This window comes from Meleagris gallopavo, chromosome 1, assembly GCF_000146605.3.
Source record: "Meleagris gallopavo isolate NT-WF06-2002-E0010 breed Aviagen turkey brand Nicholas breeding stock chromosome 1, Turkey_5.1, whole genome shotgun sequence".
In the NCBI taxonomy this organism is placed as follows: Eukaryota; Metazoa; Chordata; class Aves; order Galliformes; family Phasianidae; genus Meleagris; species Meleagris gallopavo.
In genome coordinates, this window is record NC_015011.2 from 45,542,525 (window position 1) to 45,567,689 (window position 25,165).

At 35.4% G+C, this 25,165-nt stretch overlaps 1 protein-coding gene across 1 annotated transcript in view; it reads left to right on the plus strand.

Moving 5' to 3' along the window:
- Nucleotides 1-701: 701 nt before the first annotated feature.
- Nucleotides 702-25,165, plus strand: part of SCYL2 (SCY1 like pseudokinase 2) — a 31,763-nt gene continuing 7,299 nt past the window's right edge. Inside the window, exons 1-15 of the mRNA XM_010709435.3 lie at nucleotides 702-933; nucleotides 6,838-6,995; nucleotides 10,546-10,690; nucleotides 11,293-11,442; nucleotides 12,050-12,271; nucleotides 13,062-13,178; nucleotides 14,732-14,857; nucleotides 16,286-16,462; nucleotides 19,214-19,336; nucleotides 20,763-20,876; nucleotides 21,340-21,472; nucleotides 23,096-23,214; nucleotides 23,924-24,024; nucleotides 24,546-24,612; nucleotides 24,740-24,829. Coding sequence (XP_010707737.2) covers nucleotides 703-933; nucleotides 6,838-6,995; nucleotides 10,546-10,690; nucleotides 11,293-11,442; nucleotides 12,050-12,271; nucleotides 13,062-13,178; nucleotides 14,732-14,857; nucleotides 16,286-16,462; nucleotides 19,214-19,336; nucleotides 20,763-20,876; nucleotides 21,340-21,472; nucleotides 23,096-23,214; nucleotides 23,924-24,024; nucleotides 24,546-24,612; nucleotides 24,740-24,829 — 2,073 coding nt within the window. The 5' untranslated portion in view covers nucleotide 702. The remainder of the gene's footprint in view (nucleotides 934-6,837; nucleotides 6,996-10,545; nucleotides 10,691-11,292; nucleotides 11,443-12,049; nucleotides 12,272-13,061; nucleotides 13,179-14,731; nucleotides 14,858-16,285; nucleotides 16,463-19,213; nucleotides 19,337-20,762; nucleotides 20,877-21,339; nucleotides 21,473-23,095; nucleotides 23,215-23,923; nucleotides 24,025-24,545; nucleotides 24,613-24,739; nucleotides 24,830-25,165) is intronic.

Consider the following 25,165-nt stretch of genomic DNA (forward strand, 5'->3'; position numbering starts at 1 on the left):
GAAACTGTGTAAGTACACAGTAGAGGGCCAGGAAAGTGAAATAAACTGTAAGGAGCCACAGTCGTTTAGCTCTCAAATTTGCAAAGATTATGCTAATAAACTTGTACAATTTTGTTGAAAAAAGCATAAAAAGGCAGTTTCTTGTTTCCTACTTTCACAGTAGCTGATCGCCTCCTGAATATTCAGGTCAGACAAATAATGTCAGCAATTCTAATAGCTAAAGTACTGAATTTTGAGCTTGTGTTTTGTTAGTCATGATGTGGGAAAAAACAGTTTGATTTTTTTAAAATTGTCTTCTGCATAATAGAAATCATTCTTTTGCTGGCCCTCCGGGCTGAGCAATATTTTCCCTCTGAAAATGTCTAATTCTACAAACACTGAATTGATGGATTCTGGTTTCATTCACCTTTGGTTCTGTTGATAGATATTAATATAGAAGTTGTGAACCTTTCCTTTCACAGGAGCAATTTATAGATTCTCTAATTGATTCAGTCACCTTTTTTTTCCAATAAGTGGTTGAGTTTTTCAGTCCTCAGTTGCTTTGATAGGTCTTATGAAGAGTCATCAACAGATTCAGCAGTTTCTGAGGAGGAATAGCAAGGACATACAGCCCCAGGCCTCCAGTATTCTACGGATCTTTGGTCAGATGACCTTAATATTATTTTCAACATTTATCTTTGTTTATAGAATTTCTAAAAGACTATGAAGCTTTTTTCTTGTCTTTTTAGGATAATACGTTGGTGTACAGTTGACACAATGGAGTCCATGCTGAATAAGTTGAAGAGCACTGTTACAAAGGTAACAGCCGATGTCACCAGTGCAGTCATGGGAAATCCTGTTACCAGGGAATTTGACGTAGGTCGACATATTGCCAGTGGTGGTAACGGTCTTGCCTGGAAGATATTTAATGGAACTAAAAAATCGACAAAGCAGGTGAGTTGTCAAGTAACAAGTTATGTTTTTAAGTGTTAAATAACAGACTGGTGGGTATCGCTTCGTGGTATTCAGAAGGAAAATCCAGCTGTGCAGACAAATGCTAAGAGTGTAAAAACGAATTGAAGACCCTCAAATTATTTAAATATGATGTTATCAGCTACTTAAGTGAGCTTTGCTGCTGGAGAAAAAGGTGGTTCTGTAGTCATAGCGTACAACTCAAGACCAAGATTAAGAACTGATTTGAGTTATCTGACCTGACAAGAAAGATGAGGTTTGTTTGTTTGTTTTAACACGGTTCATTTCTCCAGCTTAGTTTACCTTGCAGTTTTGGGGCACGATTATACTGGCTTTTTACAGTTTTAAAAGGTCATGAACCGTGCCATTATTTGATCTCAGCAAAACAGGCTGTGATTTTTTTTGTTCAGCTTTGACACATGAATGGAAGGGTTAGACTTTATTAAGAAATGAGATACATTGGCAGAAAGGCATTGCATGCTGGAGGCGGGTGTGGAGGAAGAGAATTCTGCCGTAATTGTGCAACTTTCAGACCAGTATTGTTGCCGGAGAAGTAACTCTATCTTAAAGTGTTACAGTTTAGAGCACTAGTGTATGTACTTTTGCTTCACTTGAAGCAGCATGTATTGATAAAAGTGGGACTGACTTTGGAAGAAGGTTTAACTTTAGTAATGACAGAGATGGTGGGATTGATTGCACCTTCAGCAAGTTGGGGGTGAAACACCATGCTGAGTGGTGTAGTTGATACAACAGAAGGAAAGGATGTCTTCCAGAGAGGTCTGTGGGTCCACGTGAGCCTAATGAAGTTTAACAAGGCCAAGTGCAAGGTGTTGCACATGGACTGGGACAATCCCAGTCACAACTACAGAAAAGAAGAACTCCTTGAGAGCAGCCCTGTGGAGAAGGACTTGGGGTTCTTGTGGACAGAAAGCTAGACATGAGCCAGCAGTGCATGCTTTCAGCCCAGAAAGCCAACAGTGTCCTAGACTGCATCAAAAGAAGGGTGGCGAGCAGGGCAAGGGAAGGAATTGTTCCCCTCTATTGTGCCCTTGTGTGGCCCTATCTGGAGTGCTGTGTCCAGGCCTGGGACCCCCAGCACAAGAAAGATGTGGAGCTGTTAGAACGGGTCCAGAAGAGAGCCACAAAGACGATCAGAGGGCTGGAGCACCTCTCCTGTGAAGAAAGTTTGAGGGATCTGGGCTTGTTCAGCTTGGGGAAAACTCCAGGGTTAGCTCATTTTGGTCTTCTAATACTTAAAATGAACTTTATAAGTCGGTCTCCCCTCTTTTTATCACAGTCTGATAGTGATGGGACTAGGGGGAATGGTTTTAAAATAAAAGAGGAGATACTGAGATTAGATAGTGGCAGGTATCTTTCACTCAGAGGATGGTGAGGCTCTGGCTGCCCAGGGAAATTGTGAATGTCCCATCCTTGGAGGCATTTGAGGCCAGGTTGGTTGGAGCTCTGGGCAGCCTGGTCTGGTGTGTAGCATCCCTGCAAGGGGAAGGAAGATTGGAACTAGATGATCTTTAAGGTCACTTCCAACTCAATCAATTCTATGAATTTATGTGAAACAGAGTTTTAAAGCTGGTGTTATAGAACATGATTTTATTGATTGGGAGAAATGTGAAATATCTTTTTAAAACTTGGCGAGAAAAGAGAATATTCTTTGATTAAGTGGAAGATGCAGTTAAACTTGATGCTGAAGTAATATGAAGTCACTTGTAGAATGAATCAGCTTGCTGTAAATGTGCCAAAAGAAATGGTCAGAGTAACTTACTTCAGTAAGCATGTATACAGCCTGTCAGACGGTAGCTAGTGGAGAAGTATAGTATGCAGAATAAATGCTGTGTGGGAACTGTGTGATCTGTGTTAGAATCTGCATAATGTTCATCATATGTTGTACCATGTTTCTCATGCATCTGTCTAGCCATGACAGGATTTTACTCATAATATTTACTGAATTTATCAAATTCAGTGCTGAATTTGTGTTTGTTTTGTGTTGGTTTTTGGTGTTACTCAGTCATGCACTACAGTAACAATATTGAAAGTTTTGATAGGTTTTATACAATCTCCATCTTCCATAAGCAAGTAACCTGTAGTGGGCATAGCTTTGAGGGTGTGGAGTTTTGTAATTTCTTTCACTCTGCTCAACTGACAGAATGTATGGAAATCCATTCCTGTGAACAGGTTGTGTGTCTATTTTCCAAGCCTTTGAATGGGTGTCTGACTGTTGATTTTAAAGGGTGTTAGTTCAGATGTTACCATATTTGAACCTGCATTCTCTCTGTAAACCTTGACTAACACCTGTACATTTGTATACCATTGTCAGTCATTAAAGGGACAGCAACAGTTATATTGCAGAAAATTTTAGCTGGCAATTACCATTCATTATTAATATTGCCAGGTAGGTAACATCATGTCAACATTCAGTTTAATATTGCGAAAGACATCAGGACAAAACACTCTGTTCTGCTGGGTCTGTTCTTTAGCATTACTTCGTATTTCTTTTGCATGGGCCTTTAGAAGGTTGGTTGGGCACTAGAGGAGGTGGCTGTCGTACTCCAAGTGGTTGCAGTCCCTTCTGTCATGAGCTGCATGCAATTCCTGTGTTGCAAACGTGTGTATCTAACTTGGAGCTACGAGCACTTAGCATGTTTGCTTGTTTACAATAAATGTGTGTAGTGATTAAACAAAGAGGATGTAAGGCTTAATTGCCCTTCTTGTTATTTTACAACACAAGTGGTAATTTAAGTCATTGTAGCCATATAAAATAGCTAAATAGGAGTTTGCATCAGCAGTTTGTTTCCCAGAACAAATGGAAGTCAGCAACTGAAGTTAAAATTTCAAATGTGAATTAATTTGATTCTTATTTTAATTCTATGACATATGCAAAAATTCAAAGCTTCAATCTCCAGTGACGGCAGATAAGTATGATAGTATTCTTTTATTTCAAATATATATATATACATATATATATATATATTTTAAATGTCTCATCTATTCTTGCTTACTTTATAGGTGACTGAATAATAACCGAACAGAATGTGAGGAAATTACTTTCTTGTGTGCTTGTGTTTGGTGATGTTTGCTGTTTATTTGAAATATTTTTGAGTCTTTCTTGTTTTACCTTTCAGTTATACAGCATGTTACATGAAGCAACACATTGCTAATTTTATAGTATTTGTTTCTGCCCATTGTGGATTTGCTTACGTAATCTGAAAGTGCTGATGTTCTTCTGGCATAATCTGGCACCTTTTTTTCCAAGTAGAGCAATCAGAAGGAAATACGCAGGGTAAAGTTACTTCAGGATGTTCGTGGTGGCTTGATAGTAAAAAGTAGTAGAATGAAGGAGATAGTGGCTCCCACTTCGGGGCTATTGTAGTCATGGTTAGTTTTTATTGTCATAGTAAAATCAGCTTTCTGGATTTCAGCTATAGTATTTTGTAATTGAAGCTTTCTGTTGTTTAAACTTGGAGGGCAAATTCATTTCAGATGTTAAATGGTAATGTTGTATACTTTGTGACTGAAACAACCTGATGGGAAGTAGAGTTAAGGTTGTAGAGAAACATTGTCTAACTTCTTAAAAAAAAAAAAGAGAAAAAAAAAAGCTAGTAGGAAAATCTTTTCTGGCAAAAGACCAGCATAATACTGGAATGCTTTGCAGTATTTTAATTCAGAGACTATTTTGTTTTGCACAGTGGGAGGCTTTGGTAAAACATCATGTATGTTCATATTGAGTGGCATTTGATTATTCATTAAAAAAAAAGTGAGTGCATTTGGGTAAAATAGAGAAGAAATATAAAAGGCAAAGCAAACAAAATTTCTAAAATCAAGAGCTCCTTTGATTTTGTTTACAGCTTAGTCTTTAACAACATGATCACGTTAAATTTTGCACAAGAGCACCACATCATTCAAATCATAGGGTGGATGGCAGACAGCTGTCATTCAGCATTCTGTGGGTTTTTCTTCCTTCCTTATTGTCCTGTGCTAGATCTCTGCTGTCACTACTGTACACTGTTCTAAATCTCCTGAAAGGAGTGATTGAGTTTCTCTGATGTCCACCACTACAGTGCTTGGTTGTTTTTTATATTGTTAACATCTTTCCTCAACATGCAGTGAAATAGAGAGGACAGATTGATGCTGTTGCATCATTACATTTTCACAGCTCCTAAGAGTTTTTATTTAGAAATGCCTTATAGTTGTGTTTGCATCTTTAGCAACACACATACTCAGTGTTTCTGCAGTCTTTGTGTGGCTTGCCTTCCTCTCAGTGGTGAAAAAGAAAGCATTACATGTCTAGGTGGCCTAGTTGCCTTCTGTTGTTGGAAGCAGAGTACATCAGGAGCTTAGAATGGAAGCGATGGAGCACAGGTTACTGAGAATCAGCAAGTGTGGTTGCACTATTTATTTTCTTTCTCTTGGTCATGGCCTTTGTTGATAGAAATCAGCAACTTTTTTTTTCTTTTCACTTGAGAATAGAGTAGGGCTTGCTTTCTAATTTTGACTTTTCACTATTACTACCTGCTTTCTTAAGATTTGGGAAATACTTTTTTATGTTTGTAGGGTGTTTGGCTAGTTAAGTATGGGTGCAAGTGTACTTTCTTTCCAACTGATTTATCTGTCTTTAGTAACTTCCATGATGGATATGTCCAGCTGTTGTTTTTTTTTTGAATTTCACGTCCACCTCTGTAATTTTTGAAGTTTCATTTAAATTCCTTAGTTTTCTCTCCCACTCCATTTGCAGAGGTTCATTGGAAAATCTATTTCCTCTCTTTTAACATTTACTACATTTCTGGGACTGATTTTACACATTCAGGAATTTTTTGTTATGCTTAATGTATTACCATAGAATCATAGAATGGCCTGGGTTGAAAAGGACCGCAATGATCACCTAATTTCAACCTCCCTGCTATATGCAGGGTCGCCAACAACCAGACCAGGCTGCCCAGAGCCACATCCAGCCTGGCCTTGAATGCCTGCAGGGATGGGGCATCCACTACCTCTTTGGGCAACCTGTTCCAGTGCTTCACCACCCTCTGGGTGAAAAACTTCCTCCTGATATCCAACCTAAACCTCCCCTGTCTCAGTTTAAAACCATTCCCCCTTGTCCTGTCACTATCCACCCTCGTAAACAGCCATTTCCCCTCCTGTTTATACGCTCCCGTCAAGTACTGGAAGGCCACAATGAGGTCTCCCCGGAGCCTTCTCTTCTCCATGCTAAACAAGCCCAGTTCCCTCAACTTTCTAGTAGAGGTGCTCCAGCCCTCTGATAATCTTAATGGCCCTCCTCTGGACCCACTCCAAGAGCTCCACGTCCTTCCTGTACTGGGGGCCCCAGGCCTGTACTATCATGAGAATGATCAAGTTAATTGATCTCTCAGATGTTATTCCATCACCACAAGTTCTCTGTTATGAAAGTGTACTTCAATATGGAACATACTTGTTTGGAACAGAACTTTGAGAAAGAGTATAGTTTAGTGAAACATCTCTTAATGCCAAATGAGTGAGTACCCTCAGAATATTTATTTATAGTTAATATAAATGCTTTTGTCTACCTAAAAATCAAGCTGATTTCTATCTTTGTTTCTATCTTCTATTGCTGTTCTATAATTCTGTAGAAAATGATTGTCGTTTATGCAATAGTTTATAAGGTTTGGAGCAGTAATTCTTAAAAAACATATTCCAGAAATTCTATACAGTCATGATGAAAATGACTGGGACAGAGTAAGGACAGTGTGTAGCTGTAGATATATATTATAGTGCTTCTTGCACTGGTGGGAGTGTACTGTTGATTTTTAAAAAAGTATGCATGTACCTAATTTTATATAGGTTTTATTTTTTGGATATGTTATGTACTGAGTGAATTTCATTGGTTATTTCTAGGAAGTGGCTGTTTTTGTGTTTGATAAGAAGCTAATAGACAAGTATCAAAAATTTGAAAAGGATCAGATAATTGACTCTTTAAAACGAGGTGTTCAACAGCTAACAAGGCTTCGGCACCCTCGACTGCTTACTGTTCAACATCCATTGGAAGAATCTAGGTAAGCTATAGTAAAGGTGAGAACAGACTTCCTTAATTATTGTTTTGTTATTGATTATAAAAAGTCTGGAACGTTTTGCAGTTGCATCTGATGAGGTTCAAGTTACTCATACTTACTCATGTGAGAATGGTATTCTCCCCATCCTCAAATCTTTATTCACCAAGCCATAGCATGCATCCTTTCTGTGAATCTAATTGATAATCTGTTGCATGATCTAAGTCCTGCTGCAGCTGAAGGACTACACGTGACCATTACAGCAAGGACGTTTAGGAGTTCAATTAATTTCACTTTTAAAGAGCCTTTTAAATTTGTTTTCTTTTAAAAAAATGTTCATTTATTGTTTTCCATTTATGAGATTGGGGACTGTTGGCAAATTGTATTTTTGTGGCACATATGCATTTAGAAGACCCTCAGGTACCAAATGAGGGAGACAAATTAGTATTTTCTTAGTGTTGATTTATGTAAGATTGGTTACTAGGTACAATAATGGGTTAGTTTTACACCTTTATTATTCAATTACAGTGATAAGAGCACACTAAAATCTGATAAATAAAATGAAGATTTCATGTTAAAATAGAAAGCTGATCCTACTGAGGAAGATCATGAAGCTTTTCAACTTCTTCCAAGGAAGTTTTTTCTAAGTAGAGTCTAATAAAGATTCATGTACATTACCTTTCAAACTTGTCCACCTTTTATTCTGTTTGTTACCCTGCACATTTCCAAAGACACCGGTTTCTAGTTGCTGAGAAAGCCATGGGAATACTTCTTTATCTCTGCATTGCCTACTTTGGGAAAGATTTATTGGATCAAATGGCAACTGCATATTCATATATATCTTTCCTCCTGTTCTAAAACTCCTTGTGTAAGTCTAAGGTGGATTGCTAATTGAAGACAACTGTCAATATTGTACAGTAGTATATAAACTATCATAACCAATTTAATGGCCTAGGGTTGTCTTAGTCACTGTTTATGCAGGTGAGTTGTATATCCCTGGATATACCTCAAGGTTTTCACTTAAAACTGTCGTGGTGTTTCAGTTGAGCCAGAAACCTTGTATTTTTTCCTAAATTCTACACTTAAGCAGGCAATGGTAAGATTCGTACCTTGGAGAGTTAAGAAGGCTTTAGTATTTTTCCTGCAGACAATTTAAGCCTTTTGAGTAAAATTGATCTTGCAGTTCGGTCAGAGTTGTTGTTCATGAGTTTTTAGTAACACTGTGCTTTGGTCTGAATACTGTTCATACTCAATAAGCTCTTTGTAGGGGCATCACTATGAGCAAACCTGCTCAGCTGCTTGCTGTGCCAGAAACTGGCATTATGCCAGATTTGTGGGGATCATGAAAGGAAAACTTGCTTAGACTGTGTATATATCCCTGTATAAGTGTACTGTAAGACTGACAATTTTTTTAGACTAGAAGAAGGTGCTTGCAGATTGCTTATTTTTTGAAGATAACTATAGGGGGGCTCCTTCTGAGCTGGTCTTTTTTCGGTGGATCCAAAGTAACATACAGTTGTGCTGAACTGCTTGCACAATTTATTCTTTTTTTGTGGTGTGGTGCAAAAGAATGCTTTTGGTGTATCTGCACCAAGTAGATGTTTCCAAGCCATGCCATTTTGATCCCAGTATGTAGCTAGCTTCTGTTTCATATAATTGGTATTCAACATAATTATGTTGATTATAAATATTTTGTTAGATATAAATTCTACATGCATTTATATAATGTATACAATATATATTTTTATTTATACTAAACATTTAATATAACATATATTTTCTTACAGCTTGTTTTGGTTTCCAGTAGCAGAAAAGCATGAAAAAGCCAAATTGTAAAACCATTCACAAAGAATGAAGGGTTCCCAGATATTTAATTTCATAGACACTCCATCTCTTGTAGTTTTTCCCAAAGCATATGTGTGTTTGGCCATTACTTTTCTTTATAACTTATCTTCTTTTTATTTTGTTACTCAGAATGTCATTTTGATATTATTCAGGGAACTGGTAAAGAGGATGCACTGCATGGCAGATAACAGTATTAAATTGCTTAAATTAGATTTGCCCCATCCTTCCATAATTCTGATGTGGTACCTTATTTAATTAACTCCTGAAGTAAAAACCAAACATCTTTCTATTCCCTCAAAAAAAAAAACCAGCCACAATTGGAGTGTTTATGTTGTCAAAATACCGAATAACTGTTTTGTAAGTATTTTCTGCCATCAGTGCCTTAACCATAACTAAACGGAGAAGCTCCACAGTAAAGCTGAAATAAGATAAAAAATGAAATCTTTGTCTTTCTGTGCTTTGATTCCTCCTGGTGATTGATCAAAAAATGAGGCTTGTAGCACTAGCTGTGTTAACAGAGAAGTGGAGGAGATGTTGTGTACAGAATGGTGTGAAGGTGGTGGAGCAATTACAGTTCAGTCAGTTTAGGTGAGGCTTACGGACCAGTGAATTTTGATTTTCTTTTTTCCTTCAAGAAGGCATCAGGAAAAACTAAAGTCACTCTTAGTCTGGATGAGTAATGAGAGTGTTGCATGTTTCGTCAACCTTCTTTTAGCTCAAAGAGCCAGTGTGTTAATCTACTGAGATATATAAAAATTTTGTGATAGATTCATGCTGAAACATTTTGTCTTCTGTGATTGTTTTTAAGGAATAAACAAAAGGTTAGGCGTCTGCCTTCTTGCCAGCAGCTTTATTACTCACAAAAATATCTTGTGTTATTCAGTCTTTGTTTTCTGTGTTCATGCTGGTGCAGTGTTTGAACACAATGTGTTTGCATGAAAAATATTCATCCTTAGACTGGATATATATGCTACCATCCACACAGACTATAGCTTCCAGTATTGTTCAGAAGAGGGTGAGGTCTGGGAATGTATAAGACAAGTTGGTCTTTTTACAGATGAAGTTTGTGAAACTGTGATGTGTGCTGTTTTCAGGACTTCAAAATTTGACTTTCTGGATCACAGTGTTACAACCACTCTGCTCTTTGTGCTTCATCTGTGCTTTTTAAACAGTGCTACCACAGATATGTTAAAAAGACCTATCATACAGGAATAAAGCAGTAGATAAATTAACTAGAGAAACAGTTCAGACAACAAGCGTAGTTGTGTGCGTCTCTGATTACTGTCTGACTACATTAAGCATTGCTTCAGTCAAGGAGCATATCAATTTTAGGCAAAGCTAACAGCCTGATTTTACAGGGTTTAATGGTAGTAAGAAATATTTGCTTTTCTTGGATCAGGGCAGGAGAAAGTATAGTTTTCTTAAAACTTTAGTAAAGTGCTGTGTGCACAGTGAGTGATATATGTTGATGTTAGAGAATACAGTGACTTAAGCTAATTTCTATACGATAATATTTTTTTCATTTCACATAGATAAATGCATATATAAAATCCCTTATTTAATGATTAGAAGCCTGAAATAAAATATGTTTTTAGGTTAACATGGAGTCTCTGCTAATGTATAATACTATGCCTTCATGGTTGCTCCAGGCCAAGATGTGTTGTATTACATTATTTATAAGCAATATTTTTTTAATCTATTTTCTCTATAGAGATTGCTTGGCTTTTTGTACAGAACCAGTGTGTGCAAGTTTAGCTAATGTTCTTGGCAGCTGGGACAACCTACCTTCTCCTGTACCATCTGACATTAAAGAATACAAGCTTTATGATGTGGAGACTAAATATGGTCTGCTTCAGGTGTGACATTTTTATTATTTTCATGTGCTATTATTATTAGTAGTTGTTTTATGAATGCCATGTTTGTGTATAGTAAATTAAATAATTGTTAAGAGAAAGATGATAGTGACCTGAACATTGTAAATATAAGAGAAAGTGAATACTGGAAGCTCTGTAAGTTGCTGCTATTTTTGGTTACTCTGATATGGAAAATTAAGAAATGAATTAATTTTTATATTCTGTATGAATGTCAGTTCTACAACTGTCTCTCCTGTACACGAATCTTTTCTTTATCTTCTATGGAGGAACAATGGCTTCCAGATTTTATTTGGTGGAAATTTTGTTCAACGTCAAAAAACATTTTTGTTCTTTTGCTTTGGTAGTTAATCAATGTTAGTAATTTCACCTGCTGCTTACCCATATCTGTATTTAATTTCTTTCCTACATAATTTTTAAAACATAGCCCAAAATCAGTGATGAGAAATGGCTTCTTATTAATGTGTTAGTTAATGTGTTAGTATACCATGACCAGAGGAAATAAGACCATAGATATGACAGAAATTTTTGTAGATGTTGTACCATCCATCTTAGGAAATATTTAACCTGAAATTTTTTATTAACAGGTTTCTGAAGGCTTGTCCTTTTTGCATAGCAGTGTGAAAATGGTCCATGGAAATATTACTCCTGAAAATATAATTTTGAATAAAAGTGGAGCGTGGAAAATTACAGGCTTTGATTTTTGTATCCAGTCAACAAATCCATCTGAACAGGAGGTACTACATCCATCTTTATATCTTTATTTACTAGTACATTTTATATTCGGATCTTTGTCTGAAACCAATTTCTTGAGCTTGCATTTCAATACATTTATGTAATATTCACATCTGTATTTTGTTGGCAGAAAGTCTGAATACATGGCACAGGTCTGTGTTGAAGTTCTGCCTTTGATCATCAGAGAAAAAGCCTGACTTGCTCAGTAGGCTCGCAATAGGCTAGTGATAGTTTCAGACAAAGGCTGAAAGTGCATGTGATTCTGCTAACCTGCATGTTCAATGACATGCATAGCTGTGCATTATTCTCTTATGTCCTTTCAGTGCTTTGTTGTTACGTCCTCAAACTAATTTCTATCATAGTTCATGTTTCTCTCCTTACAGCAGTGCGTTTACATTTGCGTTACAGTTCTTAATTTTAATGTCCAGATTTTACTGCATGAACTGATCACTCTGATTTACAGCCATTGATTTTTAACAGTTCTGCTTTACTCCATTTCTGTTTCATGGTTTGAAGGGATTAAAACTTTATTTTTTGCTGCTACTCAAAACTCATGTTAGTTTTTTTAAATCCATAATAAGTTCTTTTTTTTTTTGGTTTCTCTTATAGCCCAAGTTCCCTTGTAAGGAATGGGATCCAAACTTGCCATCTTTGTGTCTTCCAAATCCTGAATATCTGGCACCAGAATACATTCTCTCTGTGAGCTGTGAGACAGCAAGTGATATGTACTCTCTAGGAGCTGTTATGTATGCAGTGTTTAATAAAGGGAAACCAATTTTTGAGGTCAACAAACAGGATATTTATAAAAGTTTTAGTAGACAACTTGATCAGGTATCTATTTATGAATATTATACATTTATTTTCAAGTTTGAAAAGTCATTTTTTTTTGAACAAATTTAAATATTTTAGACACAAGTTAAAATGTCCTAAGCAAAATATGGAAAATGAAGTATGTGTAGATAAATTTATGTACTAACTTTATCAGCTGGAGGATTTGTTTTTCAGCTGATTTCTCTATAACTATGTTGAATGCTGGTTTTATGGGATAAATGCTTTACCTGTTAGGGCAAATAGTCCCAAACACAAGACAAGTATGACCAGCATAGGACTGGTGGAGATTGTGGAGTTTAGAGTGATTTGATCAATTGGCAGCCATTCAGTTACCAGCTATTTCACATTCTTTGTGGACTATGAGTATATTCACAGATGAAGTTAATTGGAACAATTGGTGTAATATGGTCATGCGCAAGTTTCTTTTGTTGCAGCTTCTTTGGGTGCCTATTGCCTTAACCAGATGTATTTTTATGTATCTAAACAAGATCTCAGATAATAACGCATACTTCTTTAAAAATACTGATTTTTTTGTTATTCAATAACCTGAACACAATTAGAAGCTGGGAACAGGAGAATGTGACTGGACACGGGTGGGCTGTTGGGAAGCAGAAGGAAAACTATGAGGGATCAGGAGCAAATGGGTTGTGAAAGGCGAGAAGGGAATGGTATCAAATGTTTGGTTTAAGAAGCCAGTATGAGAAACAAATTGTAGTGCTAGTGTATACTGGAAGTAGTTGTATACAAGATTTTCTGATTTCATGGTACATATGCTTAAATTTCTATGCAGCTGAGCCGTTTAAGCTCCAGTACTCTCCAGAATATACCAGAGGAGGTGCGTGAACATGTAAAGCTACTCTTAAATGTAGCTCCAGCAGTCAGACCAGATGCAGATCAAATGACTAAGGTCAGTTCATGGAAAATATGGTAGCTAAAGGAAAAAGGGAAAACAATGTTTAATTTATGGAAATAATAGAGCTGTTCTGAAGTGTTTTTTTTCCCTGTTAATCTTTTTGGCTGAAATCTTTTTAAAAAAACATCTAACTTTGAAAATAATGCTGTTAGCTGGTGGCAAGTATTGTTCTTACACTAACATTTAATATGAAAGGAGTGTGTGCTGAAACAGAATTTAGAGTAATCATTCAATACAACACTACTTTATTGATTTTCTGAATTGTAGGATAGAGATATTAGGGCTAAATATATACTGTAACAAATGTGAGTTAAACAGTTAATTAAGGCCAGCATGGTGCAAGCTAATATGGAGCTTTGCATGGGAAAATTTATCTTGCTGTTTTTAGTGAGGTTAAGTTAGCCTATGTAGAGCTCCACAGTCTTTAAGACTTCTCTTCATGCATGATATGGAATACAGAATTTAAGTCTTATAGTGCAGACTAGCCTGAAGTAGGTAAATTTTGTTGTTGTCTTTACTGCTCTACTCCTGTCAACTTTTCTTTTTTTGCCTGACAGCACAACTTCTCTATATGTTTGTATATGCTTTCATTTTGCACAAATTTTTCAACTGAAAACAGGTATCTACAGTCAGAGAGACTGAGCTCTCTCTCTAACCACTGCAAGACCATAAAGTTTGATATATCCTTCCTCGAGAACTAGCAGAAAGGAGGAGGACTCTTACTCATGCAGGTTTTCAAACGTGTTACAGTGTCTGTAGGTTTGAGATAGACACTCGTCTATTCTTTTCGTTCAACTGCTAGCTGAAAGCTGAATATTCAGGGGTGGATTTTAGATAAAAACAGTCCTGTCCTCATCATGCATTTCTATCAGCCTTCCATTAATGATGAAGCAGCTATGTCAGTATTAATGATTTACCAAGGCAATAGGATGATCCAGTCATGTTTGTTAATGTCCTGTTCATAAGCCTGGTCTATGTATATACACAAAACTACATTATTACACAAAATTTAAGAAGGCAGACCCTCTTTTCTGACAGCTAGAGCTGCAGCTGAAGTGATGCAAACATGGGAAATCATGTGTATCCTATCCATTCTAGCTTTTTATAAGCTGATATGAACACCAAACATAAATCTGTGTAATCAGATATCTATTGCATATAAATTCTTATTGAAACATTATAATATTCTGGGGATGGTACTTAGACCCAGAAGGCTTTTAGGTGGCCTTTGTGATATTAAATAGCATATTTACTCCTAGAGAACTTTTAGTTTGTGTTTTTACTTCTCTTTTTTTCTTTTTGTAAATAAAAAAAAATATTTCTTTTATGATAAGTTAATTTAGATACTTATTTAAAAGCTAGGAAAATTGTCTTAATGATCAACCTTTGTCTGTGAGTATTATACTACTCAGTATGTAAATATTTACTTTTCTAACTGTTGGTTGCAGACACTTCATTGTAGAAGTTTACTATAGTACATTGAGAGGGTAAGCATACAATTATGTGAGTGTGAGTAAGCTTTCTAATGGCGTTGATCTTATTTTTAGATACCATTCTTTGATGATGTAGGAGCAATGACTCTTCAGTATTTTGATTCATTATTTCAAAGAGATAACCTTCAGAAATCACAGTTTTTTAAAGGACTACCAAAGGTTCTCCCAAAGCTGCCTAAGGTATGTAAGTATGACTTATTGAAATCATTTAAAAATGCATACAAAACTATTAACATTCTTAGTGTTAGAATTCTGACTTTATGTAGCATTGTATCTAACATAGTAAACTGCCACAATATTGTCAGAATAGAGTAGCAGGAAAGAAAGGAAGGTTGGAAAATAACGTGTAGATTTTCTTCAGCTGTTGATAAATCAGGAAACAGGAAATGGTAAAATGTGCTATTAGTTCATCTATGAAATTATTGTTTATATATCCTCTATGTAGTTCATCTCACTTTAAAAGGGAATTATCTCCTCTGCACTTACAAGGCTTTCCCTTTTTTTCTAGACACTATCATTAGCTCTTTGAAATCATCTTGCCCTATTTTCTCCCAGTTTGTTTATAGGATTGTTTCAACTTCTTTATAACAAGGTAGTACTTTAATGTTGAAGGATGCAAAGTATCCTTCCCTCAGAAGGCTAAATGCTTTCTTGTGCTAGCAGGACCCAGAAACCTCAAAAGCTAATGTCTGTCTTTCCACATTTCTCCTATGTAGTGCTAGACACTGTGTCTAGACTGACTTTTTCTTCTTGTCATATTCTCATATTTATATAAGAAATTCTGCGTATGTGATTTAGAAGTAGTGTTAGGTTAATGCATGGTAGAATAGATGAGCTTTTCAATCATTGCATTAAACTTCTTTCTTTTTAATTGAATTTTGAACAACACAGTGTAAAATTCAGATTTAACATTGTCATCTTTTTAATTGAGTAACTATTTCTTTTGATCAGAAATTCTTGATATTTGAATTTGGGCATAGATGGGATGTATTTCAGCTAACTTCAGACAGCCACAAATAGTCTTTAGGGCATTCATGTTTTTCTGTCTGTAAAATGTTATTATGGAGATGGACTGTGTCCTTGCTCTTAAATGATTTTTAAAGCATTTAAGCTTGCCTGTCTCTGCCCTAGGCATCCACAGTGTAATTTTGTGTTTTGTCAGCTGAATCCCACTTAGAGAATGTACTTGGAGTTTTCAGGGAGATGAGTTCAGGGAGATGAGTTTCAGGTTTATGAGTTTGTTCAGTGGGTTGTGAGGTAGTGAAAGGCTGAGGTCTTGGGTGATAAAACTTTTTAATTTTTTCCTGAAGGAAAGATGTAGAATGAAGTTTTCATAATTCATATAAGTGACTTAAAGTCCTATTTTCTGTACAGTTATTAAGTTTTTACTGACCTTCCTAGCTGTTGTAGTCTCAGATTGTGTCTTGAGTGCAAGCAGAGACAAGTAAGAAAAGTAGAACAGTGTAAATTAGCTTAAACATATGGTGAAAGTAAGATCAAAATTGAAAGTTTTATCTGTTTTGTTAATATCAGATTAATGCAAAAGCTGTTGAGCTGGCACAGTAGCATCATGGTGTAATGTGGTGCATGCTTGTTTTTCTCTCTCAGCGTGTTATAATTCAGCGAATTTTGCCTTGCTTGACCTCCGAGTTTGTGAATCCTGATATGGTACCCTTTGTCTTGCCGAACGTTCTACTCATTGCTGAGGAATGCACCAAAGAAGAATACATCAGGCTCATTCTGCCTGATCTTGGTCCTGTTTTTAAGCAACAAGAACCAATCCAGGTATGTTAATGTTGTTCAGATTACAGTTATTCTCTTCAGTGCTTCTTCCCTGAAAAATGACTGTTTGTTCTAGTTCCCTTTTCCAGCTTCACGTGGCTTGTCCAGCTTGCTCCGTAGCTGTCCAAGTAGTCAACCTCAATTCATACTAGATTTTTCCAGGAAATTCACAAAGTCTTTACTCCTGCTATTTACTTGGGTTTTCTGAGGTTATATTATTTTTGTAGATGAGATTTAGAATAGTAAAAAAAAACAGTTTTTACTTAGCTCTCATCTTTGTTTAGTTATTGAAAGTATATTTTAAAATCTTTTTATCGTGATTGTAGATCGAAGCAGGGTTGCATGGTACAGTATTTACACATATTCTACTGATAACCTATGATTTTTTTCTTGTGTCTGGACTAGTAACATTGGGATCTTGGGGTGGGAAAGTCATAAATTTGACACTCTCTTTAATGTGGTGCTTACTGATGATGATAAAATAGTGTTTATTTGAGGGCTGTACACAAGTTTGAAGTTTCATTTCATTTGACAAATGTTACCATCTTAGATTAAGTAAAGTATGTTTTGCCATTGTTGTTTACTTGCACAGAAGTAGCAAAGGAGCACAAGATTTGCATCCCTTTTCTCAACATAGCGTGTGATGATTTTTGAGAATTCTGTCACTGGGTTAGGCATCATGCAACAGGAGAGAAAATGTAGCTATGCATTCCTTCTAGCACAACCCGTTTTAATGCTTACTGCGGCTGTTTGTCTGCAAAGAACTTAAAGGCCAAGGCAAATGTAGGAATGAGCAAGTGGGTGTTTAACCTCTGAGTTTCAAAGAACCAGAGGAGAGAATTCCCATTATATTGCAGAGTAGGGAAAGAGGACAACTGTATTACCTCAAAATAGCTCATAAAGTTGGAACTTCTTAATATTCTTTTCCTTTGGTACATTGTGGATTTATTTATATCTTAATTTTTATCGGGAAAAAGTTAAGTGTCTAATTCACAGCCAGTAAACATCTCATTTCTGCTGTTTGATCGTAAAAGATAATGCTCAGCTTTTCTACCTATAACATCAGATTTGTAGACAATCCTTCCTGCAAAAACTTTATATCTAGGTTTTATCTTAAACATAATGAGTTTTCTATTTAAAACTCATATATTTATGAGATATTTTATTATATTTAGAGCTATTTTATTTTTTAGGAAATAAGAGGAAACTGAAATACAGACTTGTAACATTTCTTAGCTTACTAGATACTATATACTCTTACATTGATATTTTAAGTACGAGGTGGCTTGTTCTGCTCTTATTTCTCTGGACTTTTCAGTATGGAAGGTTCATCTAACTGGACTTGTTTTCAAAGTCAATACACTAGGGATTCAAGGGAAAATGTAAAAGGTGCTAGAAGACTTAATTCCAGGTCTGACTGGCAACATCATGTCTTTGTGCAGGGCACAAACTTTCAGTTCGTGTGTGTTTCTAACTCATAGAGAAGATGTCAGTGTTTTTTCCACACATTCTCTTAAGATGTTTTGGATGTGTATAAGGCACGTTGCTTGGCTTCTGTGAGACTCTTGAGTTAGGAAGCAAATGTGTATGAGAAGACTACTGTATTTCAGAAGGAAGAAATTATTATTCCATGTTAAAATGATTTTGTATGAGGGAATTTATAACCTTGAAATGGAATAATTAGTTAAACTGTTCATATGACAGTCTTGAAGTTACTCTGGATGCTATCCTATCCTGTAGCAGAAAGAAAATGAAAGGAGAAAACTTTTTTACATTGATATGCTTACGTTTCTACATTCTGATGCCTCTATTTATCTGACCCACACCGACGCTGATTGCTACTTATTTTAAGACTTGAACATTGAAATCACTTCCTCCAGTGAAATACTTGGCTTTTTATGAATATGACACCGTTTATCACAGTTTTTCCACCTGGTCCAACCTGTTTTCTAAAGAGAGGTTGGATATTGATGGAGAGTCAGTCCCTGTAAACTTGTCTTGAAGTCAAATGGTTCCCTTCAAAATTAATTGCAGAGTTCTCTGAAATGAGAATTAGCTTGGATAAGTAATTCACGTTATCAGCTAGCTTTTAGATAGCTAATCTAACCAAGATGAATCTCACTTTGCAAATGTGCCATTGGAGTGTTACTTTTTATCTAAATGTGCTGTGAGTTTGTGGTGTTGTTTTGTTTGGTGCTTGAGATTTTTTTCTTTTTATGATAGACATTTCCAATATGAGATATAATAAAGCTATTTTATTTCCATATAGTAGCTGTAATATTCATGTCATCGGGTCCCAGTTTTGATTTTAGATTCAGGTGGAATGCAGCTTTTATAGGTGGAGTTCTGATCAAATGCTTTGAACTTTTTTAGTTTTTTTTTGGGGGGGAGGGGGCTTACCTTTTTCAATAGTGATGTATCTAAAGAATGTATATGGTTGATTTTAATTAAAAAAAAAAAGTTGTAAATAGAAACAGGAATGTTCTTCTCAGCTGTTGATTTCTAATTTCAAAAATACTAGTCTAGAAGACATATTTTGTTTGATCTGTATTCGCTGTTTTAAAAATGCAATAATATGTCAAAGTGTTTTTTGTTTTCCATGCCTTCAGGCAAGCAACATGGTAAGTGATCACATTTACTGAGTTACAAGAAAACTTCTGAAGTTTTAATATTATGGTGCAATGCACTTTTAACTCCAGAAAGATGTACTGACAACTTAACCTTTTAACTTCCTAACTGTCTTTCTTTTAATAGATTTTACTGATTTTCCTGCAAAAGATGGACTTACTTCTAACCAAAACTCCACCAGATGAAATAAAGAACAGTGTTCTACCAATGGTTTATAGAGCCTTGGAAGCACCTTCAATACAGATTCAGGTATAGTAATTGCAGCCTTATTTAACATTGCTTAACAGGTTTTACTCTTTCTTTCAGATATACTAACTTTTTGTCTGATTGCTTGAATGAGGGGAAAAAAAACCCGAAGGATATAACTGTAATATACTTGAATGTTGAAAGAGAATAATGTTTTAGTTAAGAACAATTTGGCATATTAAAATAAACTTTAGTTCCCTGATTTTCCAGAGTAACCATTTGACTGTTACTCTAACATCCTAAATTTTTACTAAGTACCATAGCAAAGAGTTGAATGTACCTTTATCGTGTCTTACCTCTGCAGAAAACATACATGCACTAACTTACAGAATACAGAATGGCCAGGGTTGGAAAGGACCTCAAGGATCATGAATCTCCAACCCCCCTGCCATATGCAGGGCCACCAACCTCCCCATTTCATACTAGACCAGGTTGCCCAGGACCCCATCCAATCTGGCCTTCAACATCTCCAGGGATGGGGCATCCACAGCCTCTCTGGGCAGTCTGTTACAGCACCAGTTAGTGATACCAGTGACTACCAGTTAGTGATAGGTGGCTTGTTCTGGGATTCCACTGGTAAGAACATATGTACTGATAGTTACCTTGGGAGATACAATATGCTGTAAAATCATGCTAGTACAATTTCTGATGACATTTTTATATATCCTTATTTTAATTTTTCTCTTTGTGCTTTCTATATATTTCTAACTTTGCTGTTTTTGTTTTGATTTTTGCAAATTTTCCACTGGAATTAGCTTGCTCTGGGAGTGGAATCAACTTCTATTGGAATTAACACTCATTTGGACATTCACGAGTGGGAGGAGGGAAATAAACATAATATTAATTAAAGAAGAATTTGGAAAAACATATGTGGCTTGAGATTTCTCTGCAGTAGTAATTTGGTTACTCAGATATTTCCTTGCCATCTATAGTAAATATCACTCTTATGTCTTCAGATTGGGCTGAAATTGAGTAATTTTTTTTTCTGTTGGTTAAATATGCTCTTTTATCTTTCAGTGTGTCATTTTACTGGTGCATAATGTTATTCATAGTGCTCACTCAAATTTGCTTGACTTCTGTAGAAAAATAATGCACTTTGATGATTGTCTTGTAATAAAACATATATATACACACACACAAAGGTGCTTTGCGAAAATACAAGATATTCTTGTTATCCAAATATCTTATTACAAATGTATGAATACACTTTCAAATACGTTTTCCAAATTCTATCTTCATAATGTTATATTTTATTGTTTTAGGTATTTTTAAATGAGTCTACCTAGTTGAACATTTCATTAAATTGAAAGTTTAGGGGGACATTTCAAGCTAATTTCAATCTTGAGTAATATTAGTACTAATTTTATAATAGGGAGTCATATTTAAACTTATGTGGAACATTAAACTAATGTGGAATATTTTTTTATAGGAGCTTTGCCTAAACATAATTCCCACATTTGCCAATTTAATAGATTACCCGTCAATGAAAAATTCATTAATTCCAAGAATTAAAACTGCATGTTTGCAGACTTCTTCTCTTGCTGTAAGTATTCTGAAATCTTGTCTTTTTCTCGGTCCTAGAAAATGTTGTTGCCTTTCATTACTTTGGCTTTTTGGCTGTTGTGTTCTCAAAGGAAACACAAACAGCACGCCCAGATATTTTTTTTAGTTTTCTTCTTTTTTTTTCAAATTCAAAACACAATTTACTTCTAAATTTAGGAATTTTTAAAATAGTGATAACAACATTCAGTTGTTAATATAGCGATTTCTAATGTGTGTTTCTGAGTACTATGTGCCACTAATGCCTGTTTTGCAGAAAAGCCAAGATTTTGTGAGTGGTGTACAACTGTATATTTTCTTTTCCTGACACAAAAGTTTGTTTCAAACTATACTAAGTTTTCAGACATGATGGCTGTAGTTTCAGAAACACTTCTCTACTTATGAGTTTTGTAGCTTCTTACCTTAGAAGCATGGTTAAGATTTTGTTTAATTCTTATACTTCCTAGGTCCGGGTGAACTCACTAGTCTGCTTAGGAAAGATTTTGGAGTACTTAGATAAATGGTTTGTTCTTGATGATATTCTACCTTTTCTACAACAAATTCCATCCAAGGAACCTGCAGTACTAATGGGAATTCTAGGTAATTAATGCTTTAAACTTTCCTCTCTTATGCTTTTGATTTTGTAAATCTCAGAGAGTTTGTTTCATCATTAATAATATTTCCATAGCACATTGCTATTATGTCTATTAAAAACTAATTGTCTCTGCTTCATAAGTATGTCCCTGTTCATTTACTTTATGTATTGCTGGTACTTCTGATCTCTGGTACATATATTTGTAGTCTTCAAGGCCCAGTGCACTTCAGAGTACTCTGCTATCCTGGGGCTGTGACAATTTCATGGATTATATGGCCCACGTGGCATCAGAGGCTCCTTTCCCCAGACGAGTATGCAATCTGTTCTCTTTCAAATGCTGAGCACTTGGCTGGAGCTTTTAAGGTGTTATTATTGCCTGCTCTTGCAGGTCAGATGCTCTAAATCATTGCTGTGCAAATCTATTGCTCTTTACTGCAAGTTTTGTCAGACTCATTTTATTGGATGTTTAAGCAAACATTGCTGCCTTTGCACTAAAATGGAGTGTAGTCTGGGTGAGGATTCACAAAACAGCTAAGAAAATCTAATGGCTCATTACTTCTGGAGGGGGAGGCCTCCAATGCTGAGCTAAGCTTTCCTAGTACCACTCAGGTGTGTGGCCAATGTAGGATGCACACTTTTAATAGCTTGAGTATTAAAGGAGACCAGCTGATCAGTGACCAAGAAAGAGGTGTGACTGAATGGCCAAGTGTGGAGGACAGTGACCATTTCACTTAGTGGCAGCAAAAAGGTAGAGAGATGTAATAGTTGAACTGTTGTCTGGACAATAACCCTCATTAAGCTGTGACATCACAGTAACAAATGTGATGGGAGAACTATTTTAATTTGCTTGAAGTCAGCAAGAGAGCATTTATCTGTAATAATTCAGAGATATTCTCTCTCCCTTAATTTCCTAATTTCTAACTCTTACATTTATTGTCTGAGAATAAGAGGCAGTGTATCTTTTACTTTAGTTGTATTATTCCTGAACTCTAGTTGAGTACAGCTGTTGAAAATGAAGGGCTGAAAGCCATTTAATATACTAGGGTTCCTCTTTTTCTTGGAATCACACTTTCCATCTTGTGCATGATATCTTCTTCGGCCATCTGACTGCTCTGTTCTAATACTAACTATGGGAAGTGAGGAAAGCTTCTTCCTGTACTGTGCCAGTATGTTCAGTGTTTGCCACTAGACATGAACTGTTTAAACAGAAGAATCTTCCTGCTAAAAACTCTATAGAACTGGTATGCTTGCTGCTTTATCACGTGTGCATGCCACTAATTCTCTTTTTTTTTTTTTTAAGTGATTTTTAGAATACGGAAAATATGTCTCATGATTTCTGATCCTATGTATATCACAGCCCCACACCTTTAGGTAGAAGTCTTTATAAAATGCATTCAGGGCATAAGTTATGGTAGCATGACAATTACTCCTAATCGCTTGAAGCGCCAGGTGAGAACATGGGCTTAGTTAATGCAGATTGGTTTCTTGGTTGCAATTTGTCAGTATGTGATAACTTAGAACCAGTGTATATTCAGATGATTTATACATGTATAGAGTATCACTTAGAATTTTTTTTTCACATTATTTACAAAATTTAACAGGTTTTCTATTTTGATGTTGTATGGCAGGTATTTACAAATGTACATTTACTCATAAGAAGCTGGGAATTACCAAAGAACAACTTGCAGGGAGAGTATTGCCCCATCTAATTCCTCTTAGTATTGAGAATAATCTTAATCTCAATCAGGTAGGAACAGAAATATTTTGCATGCTTTTACTTGATAAATTGTCAGAGAATAGTTTTAAACTCTTATCACTGAAAAACTCATACACTGCTATAGGTCTCTTTACTGTCAAAAATAAAATGAAATAAATCTTCTTCCAATATTACTCTTTGCATGTCCAAGGGTTGTTGTTTTAAAGTCAATTTTACTAATCTAGTGTAAAATTTCAAAGTGATTACTGTCACCTTCCAAATAGCCTGCAAAAGAAGTGAACAACTAGCATAATTACAATTGAAATTAAAAGCTAAAGTACAATCTTAGTATTTCTTTCCTTAGTTTTGCTTGTGACTATTGTAGATAATGTAAAAATGTAGTAGTGTTGTATGAAATAATTAGGAAATAAGATACCTAATAGGATTTTTTTTGGAGAATGAATCTGGTAATATTCATCTGTTTGTGGTTTTGTTTTTGTTTTGTTTTTTTTTGTCTGAGTTGTCTCACTTCTGTTGTGATGTTGTCCTTTTTTTAGTGATACATTATTTTCACTGTTTCAGTATACACTCTGCTTGTAGCCAAGTACCCAACACAAGATAGTGAAGCCAGATTAAAAATAATTTAAAAGCCTGTAGTTTATCTCACATCGTGACTACCTTTCGTGAGAGACTACCTTTTAGTTATACGTCTGAATTCTGTCACTGCAAAATCCAAACTTCTTGTACATTTCTTTTACAGTTCAATTCTTTTATTTGTGTTATAAAAGATATGCTTAATAGATTGGAGGCAGAGCATAAAACAAAACTTGAACAACTTCATGTCATGCAAGAGCAACAGAAGTAAGTGTTTGTGGGTGTGTTAGAGATGGACTAAGTGAGCAGAGATAAAATTCGGGGTTTTTCTTCATTTGTTTAGGAAAATTTGAGATAACTTTTAGCCATAGCAATAAAAATGTACATAATTCTCAGGTCAGTGGTAGAGAATTACCTCAAATAAGTGCAATTGTCAACACCTATTTATTAGTTGTGGAATGATAGTATTATTTTGATGTCTGTTTTTTATAGTGTAAAATTCTTTCCTTTACCCTATTCACTCACAATTTATTGTCTTATTAATTAAGGAATTCATTAAATATAAAAGTCCATATTGAGTTCCAGCAGTACAGTTATACCTTACATCTGTACACCGAGAGTAGTTTCTTTTCTGTAGTTGTTGAGAACACAAGCAATATGCATTCTGAATATGACAGTGCTCTCATAGCATTTTGTTTATTTTGAAATCTGTGCTGTGCTGCTAAATTAATGTAGTGGTTGTAACTTTTTTTTTTTTTTTTTAAATATTTGTACTCTGCACCATATAGATCTTTGGATATAGCTAATCAAATGAGCGTGTCTGAAGAGGCAAGATCTAGTAGTACAAATAATCAGGTAAGAGTCAGTGTTTTATTGTGTTACTTAAACATAGAAATTTGGAATTTAATATCACGTAGTATTTACATGACTTAAAGTTACAGTTATTCAAATAACTTAGTGTTGATTCTTTGACCTTAAACAGATTGACAAGGTATTCAATAATACTGGAACTGACCTTCTAACTAGTGGACCTGATAGTAAAGAAAATGAGTTGTCATCAGTACAAAAAAAGGTATGCTTTTCTTTGTTCTGGAATTCTTACATCTTTTTGTCTAATGTAAGTTTGGCATGGCTACATTAAAAGAATATGTGTATGTATTTACTGTATTTAAAACTTTACAAGAAAAACTGTTTCTGTAGAGTACAGCACTATGTAACCCAGTCACATGTGAAGATCCACTGCAAAGTGTTCAAATAGCATGTTTGAATTTCTGTGAAAGTCTTTTCTTGAAAAAATAGCTCTTCTCTGAACAAAGAAGTCAGTGATTAGGATAATATGTTTTTAATCATTCCTCTTTAATTATGGATATGAATGAAATTGAAGCTGCAGCAGTGGATTTATTTTGTC